Genomic DNA, 17,213 nt, shown 5'->3' with positions numbered 1-17,213 from the left:
GGAAAGATTGACCAAGAGGATATATGTGTTGGAGGTGGAGGGAACGAGGAGAAGTGGGAGACCAAATTGGAGGTGGAAAGATGGAGTGAAAAAGATTTTGAGTGATCGGGGCCTGAACATGCAGGAGGGTGGAAGGCGTGCAAGGAATAGAGTGAATTGGAACGATTTGGTATACCGGGGTCGACGTGCTGTCAATGGATTGAACCAGGGCATGTGAAGCGTCTGGGGTAAACCATGGAAAGTTGTGTAGGTATATATATATATATATATATATATATATATATATATATATATATATATATATATAGATATAGATATAGATATATAGATATATATATATATATATATATATATATATATATATATATATATATATATATATATATAAATGTCAATAAGAGCAAGGTTATTAGGTACAGTAGGGTTGAGGGTCAAGTCAATTGGGAGGTGAGTTTGAATGGTGAGAGGCTGGAGGAAGTGAAGTGTTTTAGATATCTGGGAGTGGATCTGTCAGCGGATGGAACCATGGAAGCGGAAGTGGATCATAGGGTGGGGGAGGGGGCGAAAATTTTGGGAGCCTTGAAAAATGTGTGGAAGTCGAGAACATTATCCCGGAAAGCAAAAATGGGTATGTTTGAAGGAATAGTAGTTCCAACAATGTTGTATGGTTGCGAGGCGTGGGCTATGGATAGAGTTGTGCGTAGGAGGATGGATGTGCTGGAAATGAGATGTTTGAGGACAATGTGTGGTGTGAGGTGGTTTGATCGAGTAAGTAACGTAAGGGTAAGAGAGATGTGTGGAAATAAAAAGAGCGTGGTTGAGAGAGCAGAAGAGGGTGTTTTGAAGTGGTTTGGGCACATGGAGAGAATGAGTGAGGAAAGATTGACCAAGAGGATATATGTGTCGGAGGTGGAGGGAACGAGGAGAAGAGGGAGACCAAATTGGAGGTGGAAAGATGGAGTGAAAAGGATTTTGTGTGATCGGGGCCTGAACATGCAGGAGGGTGAAAGGAGGGCAAGGAATAGAGTGAATTGAAGCGATGTGGTATACAGGGGTTGACGTGCTGTCAGTGGATTGAATCAAGGCATGTGAAGCGTCTGGGGTAAACCATGGAAAGCTGTGTAGGTATGTATATTTGCGTGTGTGGACGTGTGTATGTACATGTGTATGGGGGGGGGTTGGGCCATTTCTTTCGTCTGTTTCCTTGCGCTACCTCGCAAACGCGGGAGACAGCGACAAAGTATAAAAAAAAAAAAAAAAAAAAAAAATATATATATATATATATATATATATATATATATATATATATATATATATATATATATATATATATGCATGATTCATAGACAAGGAAACAAGTTTAAGTTTAGCATATACAGAAAACCCACCAATGTATGCTCATATATCCATTATTACTCATCTCAACATGACAGAGTTAAATTATTATCATTTCAATCTATGTTCCTTAGGGCATTACGTATTTGCAGTCCAGAGTTTATTGATGATGAGTTTGAGAGGATATATTCTATTGGATCTAAGTTAAAGTACCCCAGATATTTCATTGATAAATCCCTTAAGTTAGCAAAGAAATCATTTTATAGAGTTGAGCCCAAATCTCCCATTGACACCAAGAATCTTTTAGTTCTCCCTTTTAATAATAATTTCACTTTGCTTCCCATGTTGCTTAAATCCTTTAATGTAAATGTTGCCTTTAGCAACAATAACTATAAAGAATATCTTAATCAGGAATTCACCTGAAAATTCTCTTGGTTGCATCTATAAAGTGCCTTGTGGAAACTGTGATAAATTTTATGTTGGTCAGACTGGTAAAGATCTTTCTGTTAGACTTAAGCAACATGAATATAGTATAAGAACGGGACAAGAATCAAATGCCTTGTTTAATCATGTTAAAGACTATGATCATTGTATTGACTGGAGTAACGCCATCTCAGATATTAATTCTAACTCTATTACTAAGAGAAATATCATTGACTCTCCTATTATTAAATACACAAAGAATTATAATCTTAATATTAGTGATGGTCTATACAAATTAGATAAATTTATTGTTGATAAGATTTGTAAAATGATAAGTTTATGAACGCTCGTTGTATGTTTTGGACAATCACATGTTTACCAAATGGCGTCCTAGCTTCGTCTCTTCGATGTATATCAAGTGACTGTTATATTTCTCTCTTGCGTCTCCCCTGATGATGTGATTATTACACGAAAGTGCACTTGGGAACTTTTCGTGTTTCATTTTCCCCGTGGACTCATAGGAATATATATATATGTATATATGGGTATGTTTGAAGGAATAGTGGTTCTAACAATGTTGTATGGTTGCGAGGCGTGGGCTATGGATAGAGTTGTGCGCAGGAGGATGGATGTGCTGGAAATGAGATGTTTGAGGACAATGTGTGGTGTGAGGTGGTTTGATCGAGTGAGTAACGTAAGGGTAAGAGAGATGTGTGGAAATAAAAAGAGGGTGGTTGAGAGAGCAGAAGAGAGTGTTTTGAAGTGGTTTGGGCACATGGAGAGGATGAGTGAGGACAGATTGACCAAGAGGATATATGTGTCGGAGGTGGAGGGGGCAAGGAGAAGAGGGAGACCAAATTGGAGGTGGAAAGATGGAGTGAAAAAGATTTTGTGTGATCGGGGCCTGAACATGCAGGAGGGTGAAAGGAGGGCAAGGAATAGAGTGAATTGGAGCGATGTGGTATACCGGGGTTGACGTGCTGTCAGTGGATTGAATCAAGGCATGTGAAGCGTCTGGGGTAAACCATGGAAAGCTGTGTAGGTATGTATATTTGCGTGTGTGGACGTATGTATATACGTGTGTATGGGGGGGGGGGGGTTGGGCCATTTCTTTCGTCTGTTTCCTTGCGCTACCTCGCAAACGCGGGAGACAGCGACAAAGTATAAAAAAAAAAAAAAAAAAAAAAAAATATATATATATATATATATATATATATATATATATATATATATATATATATATATATATATATATATATATATATATTCTTTCTTTTAAACTATTCGCCATTTCCCGCGTTAGCGAGGTAGCGTTAAGAACAGAGGACTGGGCCTTTTTTGGAATATCCTCACCTGGCCCCCTCTGTTCCTTCTTTTGGAAAATTAAAAAAAAAAAAGAGAGGGGAGGATTTCCAGCCCCCTGCTCCCTCCCCTTTTAGTCGCCTTCTACGACACGCAGGGAATACGTGGGAAGTATTCTTAATCCCCTATCCCCAGGGATAATATTGAGCCAGTCGGGCCTGTGCAGGAAGCGGGCCTGGGTTCAGGCGCAGGACTGGACGAGGTGAAGGAGGTTGTAGTGGTGGTGTTGGACTTACTTTTGGTGTTGTTGATTTTGTGTCCAAGCCCTCTGCATCATCACAGCAAAGTTCTTCTTCTTCTTCCTCCTCACCCGCCACCCATTGTTGGCACATCTCTGTGTTGCCCCTGTACTGTGTTTCTACTACTGCTACTTCTTTTTCTGTGCTGCTGCTGATGCTGTCGTATGACATGCATACACGCGTGCAGGCAGGGCTGTAGTAGTCGTGGACAAGGTGCAGGCAAGCAAGGCAGTAGTAATGTGTCTGCGTCTTTGGTGTGGTTGCCTAAGGTGAAGGAAGGAAGGGTGTGGAATTTTGTGATGCACGGGTTGTCACTGATGATACCGATAGTAATAATAATAATAATAATAATATATATATATATATATATATATATATATATATATATATATATATATATATATATATATATATATATATATATATATGATACAAATTCGCTGTTTCCCGCGTCAGAGAGGTAGCGCCGGGAAACATACGAAGAATGGCCCATCCACTCATATATACATAAACGCCCACATACGCACATATGCATACATATACATACATACACATACACATACATAGACATTACATGCATACACATGTACATATTCATACTTCCTTGCCTTCATCCATTTCTGTCGCTACCCCGCCCCACAGGAAAACTGCATCGCTATCCCCTGCTTCAGCGAGGCAGCGCTGGGAATACAGACAAAAAGGCCGCATTCGTTCACACTCAGTTTCTAGCTGTCATGTGTAATGCATCGAAGCCACAGCTCCCTATCCATTTCCAGGCCCCACAGACCATTCCATGATTTACCCCAGACGCTTCACATGCCTTAGTTCAATCCATTGACAACACATCAACCCCGGTATACCATTTCGTTTCAATTCGTTCTATTCTTTACACGCCTTTCACCCTCCTGAATGTTTAGGCCCTGATCCGATCGCTCAAAATCTTTTTCACTCCTTCCTTCCACCTCCAATTTGGTCTCCCGCTTCTCCTTGTCCCCTCCACCTCTGACACATATATCCTCTTTTCAATCTTTCCTCACTCAGTCTGTCCGTATGTCCAAACCCCGCGTGTCGTAGAAGCCGACAAAAAGTGAGGGAGCTGGGGGCTGGAAATCCTCCCCTCCAGTTTTCACTTTTCCAAAAGGAACAGAGAAGGGGGCTAAGTTAGAATTTTTCTTCAGAGTGTCGGTTTTATGTTCTTGATGCTACCTCGCTGGAGCGGAAAATTGCGAATATGTATGGAAAAAAGAATGTTGGGGTGAAAAGAGTGGTGAGAGTAAGTGAGCTTGGGAAGGAGACTTGTGTGAGGAAGTACCAGGAGAGACTGAGTACAGAATGGAAAAAGGTGAGAACAAAGGAGGTAAGGGGAGTGGGGGAGGAATGGGATGTATTTAGGGAAGCAGTGATGGCTTGCGCAAAAGATGCTTGTGGCATGAGAAGCGTGGGAGGTGGGCAGATTAGAAAGGGTAGTGAGTGGTGGGATGAAGAAGTAAGATCATTAGTGAAAGAGAAGAGAGAGGCATTTGAACGATTTTTGCAGGGAAATAATGCAAATGAGTGGGAGATGTATAAAAGAAAGAGGCAGGAGGTCAAGAGAAAGGTGCAAGAGGTGAAAAAGAGGGCAAATGAGAGTTGGGGTGAGAGAGTATCATTAAATTTTAGGGAGAATAAAAAGATGTTTTGGAAGGAGGTAAACAAAGTGCGTAAGACAAGGGAGCAAATGGGAACTTCAGTGAAGGGGGCTAATGGGGAGATGATAACAAGTAATGGTGATGTGAGAAGGAGATGGAGTGAGTATTTTGAAGGTTTGTTGAATGTGTTTGATGATAGAGTGGCAGATATAGGGTGTTTTGGTCGAGGTGGTGTGCAAAGTGAGATGGTTAAGGAAAATGATTTGGTAAACAGAGAAGAGGTAGTAAAAGCTTTGCGGAAGATGAAAGCCGGCAAGGCAGTGGGTTTGGATGATATTGCAGTAGAATTTATTAAAAAAGGGGATGACTGTATTGTTGACTGGTTAGTAAGGTTATCTAATGTATGTATGTCTCATGGTGAGGTGCCTGAGGATTGGCGGAATGCTTGCATAGTGCCATTTTACAAAGGCAAAGGGAATAAAAGTGAGTGCTCAAATTACAGAGGTATAAGTTTGTTCAGTATTCCTGGGAAATTGTATGGGAGGCTATTGATTGAGAGGGTGAAGGCATGTACAGAGCATCAGATTGGGGAAGAGCAGTGTGGTTTCAGAAGTGGTAGACGATGTGTGGATCAGGTGTTTGCTTTGAAGAATGTATGTGAGAAATACTTAGAAAGGCAAATGGGTTTGTATGTGGCATTTATGGATCTAGGGAAGGCATATGATAGAGTTGATAGAGATGCTCTGTGGAAGGTATTAAGAATATATGGTGTGGGAGGCAAGTTGTTAGAAGCAGTGAAAAGTTTTTATCGAGGATGTAAGGCATGTGTACGTGTAGGAAGAGAGGAAAGTGATTGGTTCTCAGTGAATGTAGGTTTGTGGCAGGGGTGTGTGATGTCTCCATGGTTGTTTAATTTGTTTATGGATGGGGTTGATAGGGAGGTAAATGCAAGAGTTTTGGAAAGAGGGGCAAGTATGCAGTCTGTTGTGGATGAGAGAGCTTGAGAAGTGAGTCAGTTGTTGTTCGCTGATGATACAGCGCTGGTGGCTTATTCGGGTGAGAAACTGCAGAAGCTGGTGACTGAGTTTGGTAAAGTGTGTGAAAGAAGAAAGCTGAGAGTAAATGTGAATAAGAGCATGGTTATTAGGTACAGTATGGTTGAGGGACAAGTCAATTGGGAGGTAACTTTAAATGGAGAAAAACTGGAGTAAGTAAAGTGTTTTAGATATCTGGGAGTGGATTTGGCAGCGGGTGGAACCATGGAAGCGGAAGTGAATCATAGGGTGGGGGAGGGGGCGAAAGTTCTGGGAGCGTTGAAGAATGTGTAGAAGTCGAGAACATTATCTCGGAAAGCAAAAATGGGTATGTTTGAAGGAATAGTGGTTCCAACAATGTTATATGGTTGCGAGGCGTGGGCTATAGATAGAGTTGTGCGCAGGAGGGTGGATGTGCTGGAAATGAGATATTTTAAGACAATATGTGGTGTGAGATGGTTTGATCGAGTAAGTAATAATACGGTAAGAGAGATGTGTGGTAATAAAAAGAGTGTGGTTGAGAGAGAGGAAGAGGGTGTTTTGAAATGGTTTGGTCACATGGAGAGAATGAGTGAGGAAAGATTGACCAAGAGTATATATGTGTCAGAGGTGGAGGGAACGAGGAGAAGTGGGAGACCAAATTGGAATTGGAAAGATTTTGGGTGATCGGGGCCTGAACATGCAGGAGGGTGAAAGGCGTGCAAGGAATAGAGTGAATTGGAACGATGTGGTATACCGGGGTCGACGTGCTGTCAATGGATTGAACCAGGGCATGTGAAGCGTCTGAGGTAAACCATGGAAAGTTCTGTGGGGCCTGAATGTGGAAAGGGAGCTGTGGTTTCGGCGTATTATTACATGACAGCTAGAGACTGAGTGTGAAAGAATGTGACCTTTGTTGTCTTTTCCTAGCGCTACCTCGCGCACATTTGGGGGGAGGGGGCTGTTATTTTATGTGTGGCGGGGTGGTGATGGGAATGAATAAAGGCAGACAGTATGAATTATGTTATTATCACTGACTACAAGAGGGATGAGGGTTTGGAGTGGTGGAGAATTCGGGAGATATTGATGAAGTGGTTCTTAACAATATAGTGATGAAAAGAATATTGGTCGAGTGGTTATTTTGGCTTTAGGCCTGTCACTTGCCAAAGTCTTTAAGGCAGTGGCGTATCTAAGGTATGGCAACTAGGGAAGTTGCCCTGGGCGCCACTTGAAGGGGAGGTCCACTCAACAGGTTTGTTTTTTTGACTTATGCTACCCAGTTGACACTTTTAACGATTTGTTTTTGTGAGATAAAAAAGAAACTCGCCTACTTTTCAACTATAGTAACATTTTGCTACTGTCAGTTGCATCCCGCTTCTAGGTTACAATTTTAATCAAATAAATCTTTAACTTTAAGTCTTTAAGAGTTTTTATAAATTCAAGTTTGGCCTAACCCTTCAACAGTTTATAATTGCACTGTACATATCTTTATATACATCTACTGTATGTACATTCTTAATCAAACCAGGGCGCAGTTTCAGTGCTTGCCATTGATGCTATTTCCCCTATATACGCCCCTGCATTAAGGCGGTCAATAGACGCTACATCCACCAACCGAAATGTCTTTAACACCTTTTTTGAGTGTTAAAGATAGTTTTAAGACTACGTACACTCTATGCATGTGGCCCATGAAAAGAATGTCAGGAATGGAGAATTAAAGTAGCAGGATAATGGAACCTTCCGCTCAGCTTTGGTGTTGCAATGGATATATATAGATAGAATATTGAATGTCGCATTAGACAATGATATGTGCCAAGCAGAATGGAAGCTCATTAATTTATCAAAAGTCTACCATAACATTTAATTTTCTATAAAAGAAGCCACCATAGAAAATGATAATCCCTAACTAATCTCTTTGTAATACCATCGTTTGAAGGTATGTACTTTGCTAAATATAACTACGTAACGTTATAACGCAAGAAAAGAAAGAAAATATATATCATATCGGAAAAAGACATTTTCAGATTTATAATCGGTTTCAATTAATTGTAACAAATTTCATCAAAGATTTTCAAAGAATCACTAAATAATTTCATATTCAGATTGCCTTTTTTATTCGATATTCATGAAGACTGTTAAACGTTATTCATATGGAGAGTCTCTAAACACCCCTCATGATATTCTCCTTACATACTGTACTGCCCTAACTTGATTAAAGCTTCATAAATGTAAAAGAAACTCATGGAGCTACCATATATTGTCAGACTATGCAGAGACAGCCCTCGTTATACAGTCATCAAAATGCCGAGTTTATCTATGCTGATTTAAATTCCTGAACGCCTCATCCAGGGGCTCCTATAGCTTCAGATATGTGCTTCACCCAGTAGTGGAGTGGCTGCCGAGAACTGGACTCAAGCAGTCAGGTGAGTGTGCTTGGGGTACCTTTACGGCTCATGTGTAATTTAGTATAATGCGCTCTCGGGTGGATGTCTGTTTTGTGGAAAATGTGATGGGTTGTTTCATCTAAAATGAATTCAGTTCATGAATGTTGACCACTGCAATCCATCCCGACTCCGTCATTGACAGTACTGCGACGGCGAGTCCTCTTTGCTGCAAATGCCCTTGGTCTGGGAGTTACACCCAGGACCCCTTAATTAAAGAGGCCCTGAAATTGTACGATATATACCATGTGTAATGCGTTATATTGACTTTAATATAATGTTGATTCATTTTCGCAAATACATTTATAACACACTCGTGGATAAGTAATTGTACCTGAATCATACTTCATTGGCAAATTTCTGAAGTTTATAAGATTAAAATCCCATGGTAATTGGGGACTGGCGAGAGTGGCAGTTCCACGTATGGAATAGCAGATCAGCTGTTCCACCTTCCCGCCAAATCTGGTGTAATTGTAAACAAAGTTTGTTTTCACAATCTGCCTGCCTTCCCTACAATATCAAGAAAGTAATATAAGATGACTCTCTCCGAAAGGATACGTATGAAAATAAGTGGAGTTAAAGTGTCTCCCCAATTCAAATGGATAGGTGCTCCAGTAGAAGCCTCAAGAAGAGAGAGACTCCAAAGAGACAAAACATTTTACAAGTTAGTGTAGCTCATCATGTTAAGTTTTTCTTTTCTAGGGCCTCGATTATCTCTTTAGGTTTACAGATTTTACCAAATGCTTGCCTTTGAAATTACCTTCAGCTTCATTATAAAAACATGACATCAGCAAGTCTACACAGGACTTTAGTTGCTAATAACTAAAGAACCAGACATCAGCAAGTCTACAAAGGACTTTAGTTGCTTATCACTAATGAACCATTTAACATAGCATCATTTTGATGATGGTAATGTTTTATTTGTACCTCCTGATTGACAACATCGTCATTAGTTTTAGGTATTTTTTAAGCTTCGTCACTTTATTAACTGCTGAAAATAACAGAATTTCCATTGGAGTGTCGGGAGTTACTGTTTAAAGAAAATTAAGACTAGTATCCTGCTTAGTATCATTATTATTTTGAGAATGTACGATCCGGATGGTATGTTTCATGAGAGCAGTTAATTAGATTGTTAGTACCTAAGATGTCGTTAGACCTTACGTAGGGTTTTTTCCGTAGGATCTTAGCATAATACTTATGAGACCTCACATGAACTCATTGTTCCCAGTTCTGGAGTCTGTAGAAGTAAGAAACAGTTTCCTGTTACGCTCCTTTGTTTTTAGAGTGTCTTAGGAACCAATATTGGTCCCTGAATTTTGAAGACTCTGAAAATGATACAGGTCAGTTAGTAAGATTTCATAACATGTGTTAGTATGTTATAAATCATAGGTTAGATATTCAGGTTGAATGTAGTTTAGGTGAGGTTCCAAGGTTAGATCCCAGGATGTTACTTAGGATATAGGTTAACTTAGGAACAAGAACCTAATCTAACTTAGAACCAAAGGACACTTAGGAACAAGAACATAAAACAATGAGGACTTGGATGTTAAGGTGTCATGATATGCTACGTGAACTCAGCTTCGCCATTTCTGGAGCCTAGAGAATTCAGGGGATGGAGCCAGTTCAGGAGACAAATTTTTCATATATGTGCTGTTAATTGTGGGACTGAGTTTTTAACAGTTAGGTAGAGTATTTAAAGGGGTAAGGATTGGAAATATTTCCACCAAAATGTTGAAATATAAGGTGGTATTAAGTTCTTTGGGGAGGTTAGGTAAGAATTTCATGGGTTCAGTTTATTTCTAGAAGTGTTTTAACTACTTTTACATTGATTTAACTCATGACCTTCCCTAATTTTCTTACTAGTACTGTCCCACTATCAAGTTATTATAGCTTTATGGCAGAATAAATATAAGAACATTACCTTAATGATTAGCAGTATCTTTTCTTCCAGGGGATTTAGACTAGGTCCACTAACAGCCTACATTGGTGACTGTGTGTATGTTCGCAATGCAGATTCACCTGAACTAGATTCTCCAGAAGGATGTGATATTGCAAGAATCATGAGGTGCTATGATAATGGTAAACATCAGGTTTTTAATCATTGTTAATGTAGTTGTTTCACAGAGCCAAACTTCATGGTTTGGTAAAGTAGAACTTTAAATTATCATTGTGAATAGTTTACATAGCAGTTGATGCATCAGGTACAAAGAGAATACTCGGTATTTTCATTGATTTTTTTCTTTTTCAAATGAGGTCTCCTTTTCCTTTCATGTACTTCTAAGACAGATTCCCTTTTTACGTAAGATGGTTAAAGTAGGTACAGTACTATGCATCATTCCTGATTATGCATTTCATATCTTTATCTTGATTACATTGTGACAAAATTAACATTATCCAGCACAGTGTGACAAAATGAACATTGTACAGTGTCATTATAGTGTCTTGAATTATTCTTTTTGAATACTTTTTTGAGTAATCAAGAAACTTGCATCTTTTTTCCAGTCACCTCAACAAACAAAACACCTATGCTGCTTGTGATTTGTTATATGATATACTGTATGTTTATGGGTTTCTTGTAATGGAAAATACATTACCAGTTATGCCATTCATCATTATCATAGGATGGTTTCTTCCACAAAGCTAGGATAGGAATTGAATGTCTACAGCTACAAGCTGTCAGAGACAAACTGAATCGCTGGCCTCACAGTTGTTTAATGAAATCTCATATCTGTAAGTTCATAGCTTTATTCATTGGTAGTAATATTGAGAAGCATGCTACAGATTTAATTCTGTAGAGCTACATAAGGTAAGTTAGTAAGAAGACTTAGCCACCATGGTGATTCCTGGACTAAGAAACATATGCTAAGAGAACCATCTAAATAAGTTAAACTTCTTTGGCTAAGAAAAGAGTAGGTTAAGAAATTATTTGATACTGGTGTTCAGATTTATAAAAGGCTTTCCTAATCTTGATCTGAGCTGCTGTTTAAGGCTAGATCTGTCTGATTTCACTCGTAGTAATGGATGCAAACTCTTGGGTAAACATATTACTTTTATGAGGCAAAGTGCTTTTTCTTCAATATGAAGAGTTAGTGGTTGAAAGTACCATAATAGATAAAGTTTAGAATAAATTTGACAATATTTTGCCTAAATTTAGGCCCTTGACTTACATAATTTGTGTTTCCATGGTTACATATTAAGTTTATAGGTATTTCTCCTTAAATCATGTTTATTTTCTGCTGTCACAAACATGATATCTTTGTTTCTAATATCCTCCAGTATAACAAAAAGCGTCAAAAGGACCCATTGGTCAGTTGCTATTTGTATTCCTTTATATGAGAAACCAGGAAGTTAGTCAGGGACCTTTAAATTATGATTTGCTGCACACATATACAAGTGAGAGACATGGTTGAACATTAGTCTTGTGAGCCACAAAGGAATGTAGTATTCATGATATTAGGGTGTTAAAGCAAATGGAGTTATGTTTTTTGAACGATTAAACTTCCTTAATCTTTTTGCATTATAGGTGAGAAGAGGGAGAGTAAGCGTGCAGTTGTTCAGTGGTACTCCCGGTTAGATGACATTAGCATAGGCCATCGAAAGCGTATTTCAGGTGGTAAGTATTTCAAAGTTGTTATAGGTATTGTGGCCCAGGGTTCCATTACAGGAACCCTACAGTACTAAAGTAATCTGTCACATGTTGTGGGTAAACCTAAAGATGCCAAAGAGAAAACATATTGAAGTTCTTTTATATGCTGGGCTGGTGATGGACATAGTTTTAAATGTTCTGTCTTCGATGGTAAGGTGAATATCCAAGCTGTAGGGATTTTTTATGGGTTTGTTTTGTTTGAATGCTTTCAGTGATGGGTGGTGGCCAGGCCTGAGGTATGCTAGCATTACTTATTTTTCTAGGTAGTGTATATTCAGGAATATATTACTGAGGGTATGTATAGAGAACTATTTTGTGGATGATGTGGTTACATTTTATCAGTATTGGTTGGTAGAGAGGGGATTTGATGTGTTTATTTTTCTGGGTGAATGGGTAGTTTACTGGGGATAGCAAGGGTGGGTGGAGCCCTGTGTACTTATAGTATGCGGTACATTGTACTTGTGTTTAGGTTCATCCTATTATTTTTGATTTTTGAGCTTGTATTGGTTCTCTGTTGTTTTGCAGTACATCAAGGGAGTTTTACAGTCATAGGGCCCATTGCTTTAACCTTTCTTCTATGTAGTACATTTTGCAGTGTTCATTCCACAATCACCATCTGCCCATTAAACTTCTTCCAGTTGTCCACACCTCTATTACTATAGAAGTACTTTTTTCATCCTACATTAACGAGTTTCTTGCTATAAATCTCTCGTTGATTTTTTCTTGCATCTTTCAAGTAACTGTTCACTGTAGACAGCTTTGATTTGATTAAGAAATTTACAGTTTATGATAAAGTGTCACATCATTCTTCTTTCTTCCATTATGGTCAAATGTATAGCTTCAAACAGCTGCCTGTCAATTACCCTTCTTTTAGGTACCATCTTGGTTCCCATTCTGTGCATGTATATTGTATGTATATGTGTGGATAGGTGTGTACCTGCATTTGTAAATGCTTAGATGTATGGTATAGATACTGCTCTCTGCCTGTTTTTGGCTACACTGCAAGAGAAAAGTCACTTTTGGTGAGGCTGTATCATTAGAGTACAATCTCATTGAAAACTCACTGTAAAGGAATCCATCCTTTCCCTGCTACTGATTGTGGTGCAGTCTTGAAGCTGCAAGAACCACTGGCGGAGGGCTCCATAGGGTTCTATAATGATTTGATGAATGAGGTTTTTATTATTTATATGTCAATATTATTGATATTACACAACCACAAGACCCCTTTTATGAGGTACTAACAGCTTCAAGACTGCATTAAATCAGAAAAGGGAACTGATAGGCTCCTTTGTTGGAAGGAAATCTTTGACAAGACTGTACACTCCTTTATCCACTGATGAAACAGCCTTGCCATAGGTGACTTGTCACTTTGCTGTATCCACAAACAAGCAGTCTAGTAACACTGTATATGTAAACTGCTTTGTATCAGAATTTACCTTCTGACAGATCCTTTGTACCCCACTGAACCAAGTTTGGTGTCTAATGAAAATTTTCAATTAACTCCCTAAGATCACAAATTTAGTCCGGCAAGGAAAGGACCCATCAGACTGCATTTGGCTTGTAATGGAATAGTCCTTTGGTTCAGGTAGTTTTGTTATGATATATGATAGTTTAATGGTACTTTTTTCTTTTCTTTTTTACCTAAGTAGAAATTTCAAGACAAAACAAGACCTAGCTTGGTCACTACTTAGTGCCTGTGTTCTCATGTAGTTGCAGTGTTCTTGTGGTAAGTACAAAAACTTGTCTTTATCTATTGAATCATAGTAGATAAGAGTACTTTCAGTGTCGCATGTGCTAAGACGTCCAGAAAACACCAACATTTCTTAAAAGCTGAAAATTATTGAGTGTGGGGAGAATAGCTTGCACCTCATGCATGCCCCAGTCCTTATCAGAAGGTGATTCAGGGACTCATTGTGACTACAGGAGATATTATGTAATTCAGAGTAGTCTTTGCTAGTCCCTGAACAACTCTAGTCAGGATGACCTCAAATCATATTCAACATTGAAGGAATAAGGTAAATTTCCATTACATTTGCTAATATTTCATTTTTTTATTTTCCTTGGATAAATTTAAGATGTAACTGAATTTGGCTTCTAATCATTCATCTTTTTCCCAGTTAGTCGAGTATAACAGTGTTTTGCTGTATGTAAAATGTAGATTCAGCTGATTTAGGTTCGTACCTTTTTATGTAATACATTTGAAAATTTATTTGATATTTATTTTGATTGCAGAAGTTCCTGCTCTTGTTAACATATTAGAAGTTATAAAGGATGACAGACCCTTTGATGCAGATATTGACGTTGAGAGTATTTTTGGCATTTGTTTTGTAAGTACTGGTGCAAATGATTGGTGTAGTTTCCAAGGGTGTATAGTTGTTGTATGGCTTCAATATTTTTGTATTAATGTTTTTGTAATAGGGTCTGACTTTCTCACCGATTAAGTCTTATGTAGAATCAACTGAAGTTGGCATTCACTATTGTTTTAACTTATCTAGATAGTACTTAGAATTTTATATTGTATACTGTATATACGATGTTACAACCATGAAACTTTTGTGAATAAACAAAATCTTATTTTTCTCCCGTGGCTTTAGCCCATGCGTGGTTTGAGAGGACTGGACTAGCATGGCAGAGCTGCCATTTAACCCCTCACGAATATAGGAGGAGTTCATAAGTCTCCCCACACTTACACACACTCACACACACCAATAACCATCCAGCAATTGGTGTTGCATATCTCTTCATTAGATATGGATCCTTGACCAGTCATTTAGTGCTTAAAACCTTAATGTCATCAACGTACCTTATGTTGGTGTTCCTGATGCCCTGTGACTCAGATTTTCTCAAGCTTAGTGGTAGTCTAACAGCCTAGCAGTGACATCAGTGGGTGCCCTTGGATCGTCTTATATGAGGATTAGTCTTGTTTTGCATGGGTGAGTGACCTTGAGAAATTTCCCTCTGTTTTAGAGAGATTTACAGGGCTGCTAGATTCACTATTGTCAGAATCTGAATGGTCTCAACCATTTTCTTTGATTTCTGTGCTCCATATATCCTAGCCAAGATGTTCCTGATTTTTTTTTTCATTGTATGTGCCCTTGTTATTCTCTGGGATAGTTTAGACCCTTTTTTTAGCCCAGACTTCAGTGTATGGACCCTGGAAGAGCATACGCATATGTGGAGACTTAAAGCAGTGACATTCTTATTGGCAACATTAGTTTGACTCCAGGATTAGTTTCCCCCATGGCTTGTGCTTCAGTTGATAATCTTTTTGACAGCTTTATCATCTGATATCACAGTGGGGGCAAGTAATAGTCGCTCAGTTTCCATTCCACACCTCAACTTGTGTATCATGATGCACTGGGGGACATGGGACTGCCCAGAGGCAGTTTGCTCAACCCTTTGGGGGCTGTTTTCAAGGGAACATATCTTCCAGAGTATCTTTGGTTTATTTTTATCTGAACCTTTCTGGTTATTTCCCAAATATTCAGTTTTGATTATCCATATGGATTCATCTGTTGGAGATACAAGAATAGATCCCTAAAGCTGAAAGGTTTCAGGCCTGGCTAATGCACTGATAATGCACTAAAAATTTGTTGAAGTTGGCCTACCCATAAGTAGCCTTGTCTATTCCCCTATTGTTACAAAGCCTGTTACCACTGTTCCAAAGGTTATTACATTTGTTACAAGCTCACACCTACTATAAGGTTGCATCTGTATTTACTCTGGAACCAGTCTTTCAGTCAATGTAATTTCCTTGTTTCTGGGTGAAGTTGTAAACTCATAGGTATTTTCTTGGATTTATTTATAAAAGCAGTTTATCTAGTACAGGTGAAGGGTGTAGGAAATTAAAGCCGATATAGCTCCTTCCCCTCAAAGCCCTCTGCCTTGCACTTATACTAGCTCTGGGGCTTTCTGTCCAGGGCTGGTCACTGAAGCAGTATATAACAACCTACTATGTTGATTCAGATATACAACACATCCAGTGGTAGAATAGGCTGTGAGCCTAAATCCTTGATGAAGGACTAGACATATCATACTTTTTTTATAAAAACTGCTTCTCCCCAAACATCTGTTTACATCTTTTGCTCAGAACAGCATATATTATTTACGTGTGACTTCCATTCTCAGTCTAGGTCCAGCTTCATGCAGTATCCTCACTGCTCAACTTAAAACTTACCAAATGTGAATCTGCAAAGGACATATACGTAAGGCTATGAAATAAGCATAATTGAAAGTAATAAAACAGAAAGTAACACAAAAAGACTTAGCAAGGAGCTAGAAAAAATGGCAGCAAAAACCTATGTATACAACTGAGAATTTAGATATTTTCATTATTATTATTATTATACTTGATTGCCGTTTCCTATGTCAGCGAGGTAGCACCAGGAAACAAAAGAATAACGACCCTTCCACTAATATACACATATATATACAAGGCAGCAGGTTTGGATGGTATTGCAGTGGAATTTATTAAAAAAGGGGGTGACTGTATTGTTGACTGGTTGGTAAGGTTATTTAATGTATGTATGACTCATGGTGAGGTGCCTGAGGATTGGCGGAATGCATGCATAGTGCCATTGTACAAAGGCAAAGGGGATAAGAGTGAGTGCTCAAATTACAGAGGTATAAGTTTGTTGAGTATTCCCGGTAAATTATATGGGAGGGTATTGATTGAGAGGGTGAAGGCATGTACAGAGCATCAGATTGGGGAAGAGCAGTGTGGTCTCAGAAGTGGTAGACGATGTGTGGATCAGGTGTTTGCTTTGAAGAATGTATGTGAGAAATACTTAGAAAAGCAAATGGATTTGTATGTAGCATTTATGGATCTGGAGAAAGCATATGATAGAGTTGATAGAGATGCTCTGTGGAAGGTATTAAGAATATATGGTGTGGGAGGAAAGTTGTTAGAAGCAGTGAAAAGTTTTTATCGAGGGTGTAAGGCATGTGTACGTGTAGGAAGAGAGGAAAGTGATTGGTTCTCAGTGAATGTAGGTTTGCGACAGGGGTGTGTGATGTCTCCATGGTTGTTTAATTTGTTTATGGATGGGGTTGTTAGGGAGGTAAATGCAAGAGTTTTGGAAAGAGGGGCAAGTATGAAGTCTGTTGGGGATGAGAGAGCTTGGGAA

The 17,213-nt window shown here is 38.9% G+C and overlaps 1 protein-coding gene across 3 annotated transcripts in view; it reads left to right on the top strand.

Annotated features, from left to right (window-relative positions):
* The window catches only part of Orc1 (origin recognition complex subunit 1), a 198,251-nt gene that overhangs the window by 128,117 nt on the left and 52,921 nt on the right, over positions 1-17,213 (top strand). The window contains exons 1-4 of one of the 3 annotated variants that reach the window (XM_071678532.1): positions 8,867-9,105; positions 10,378-10,520; positions 11,965-12,054; positions 14,320-14,414. In XM_071678532.1, the coding sequence (XP_071534633.1) occupies positions 8,978-9,105; positions 10,378-10,520; positions 11,965-12,054; positions 14,320-14,414 (456 nt within the window). In that variant the 5' untranslated portion in view covers positions 8,867-8,977. Of the gene's footprint in view, positions 1-8,866; positions 9,106-10,377; positions 10,521-11,964; positions 12,055-14,319; positions 14,415-17,213 lie in introns of those variants that run through there. The other 2 variants (XM_071678533.1, XM_071678534.1) reach the window with 2 other exon arrangements.

Source organism: Panulirus ornatus, chromosome 28, assembly GCF_036320965.1.
Source record: "Panulirus ornatus isolate Po-2019 chromosome 28, ASM3632096v1, whole genome shotgun sequence".
Taxonomy (NCBI): domain Eukaryota; kingdom Metazoa; phylum Arthropoda; class Malacostraca; order Decapoda; family Palinuridae; genus Panulirus; species Panulirus ornatus.
The sequence above is the reverse complement of the archived record's forward strand: the minus strand, read 5'-3'. Positions and strand labels throughout refer to the sequence as shown.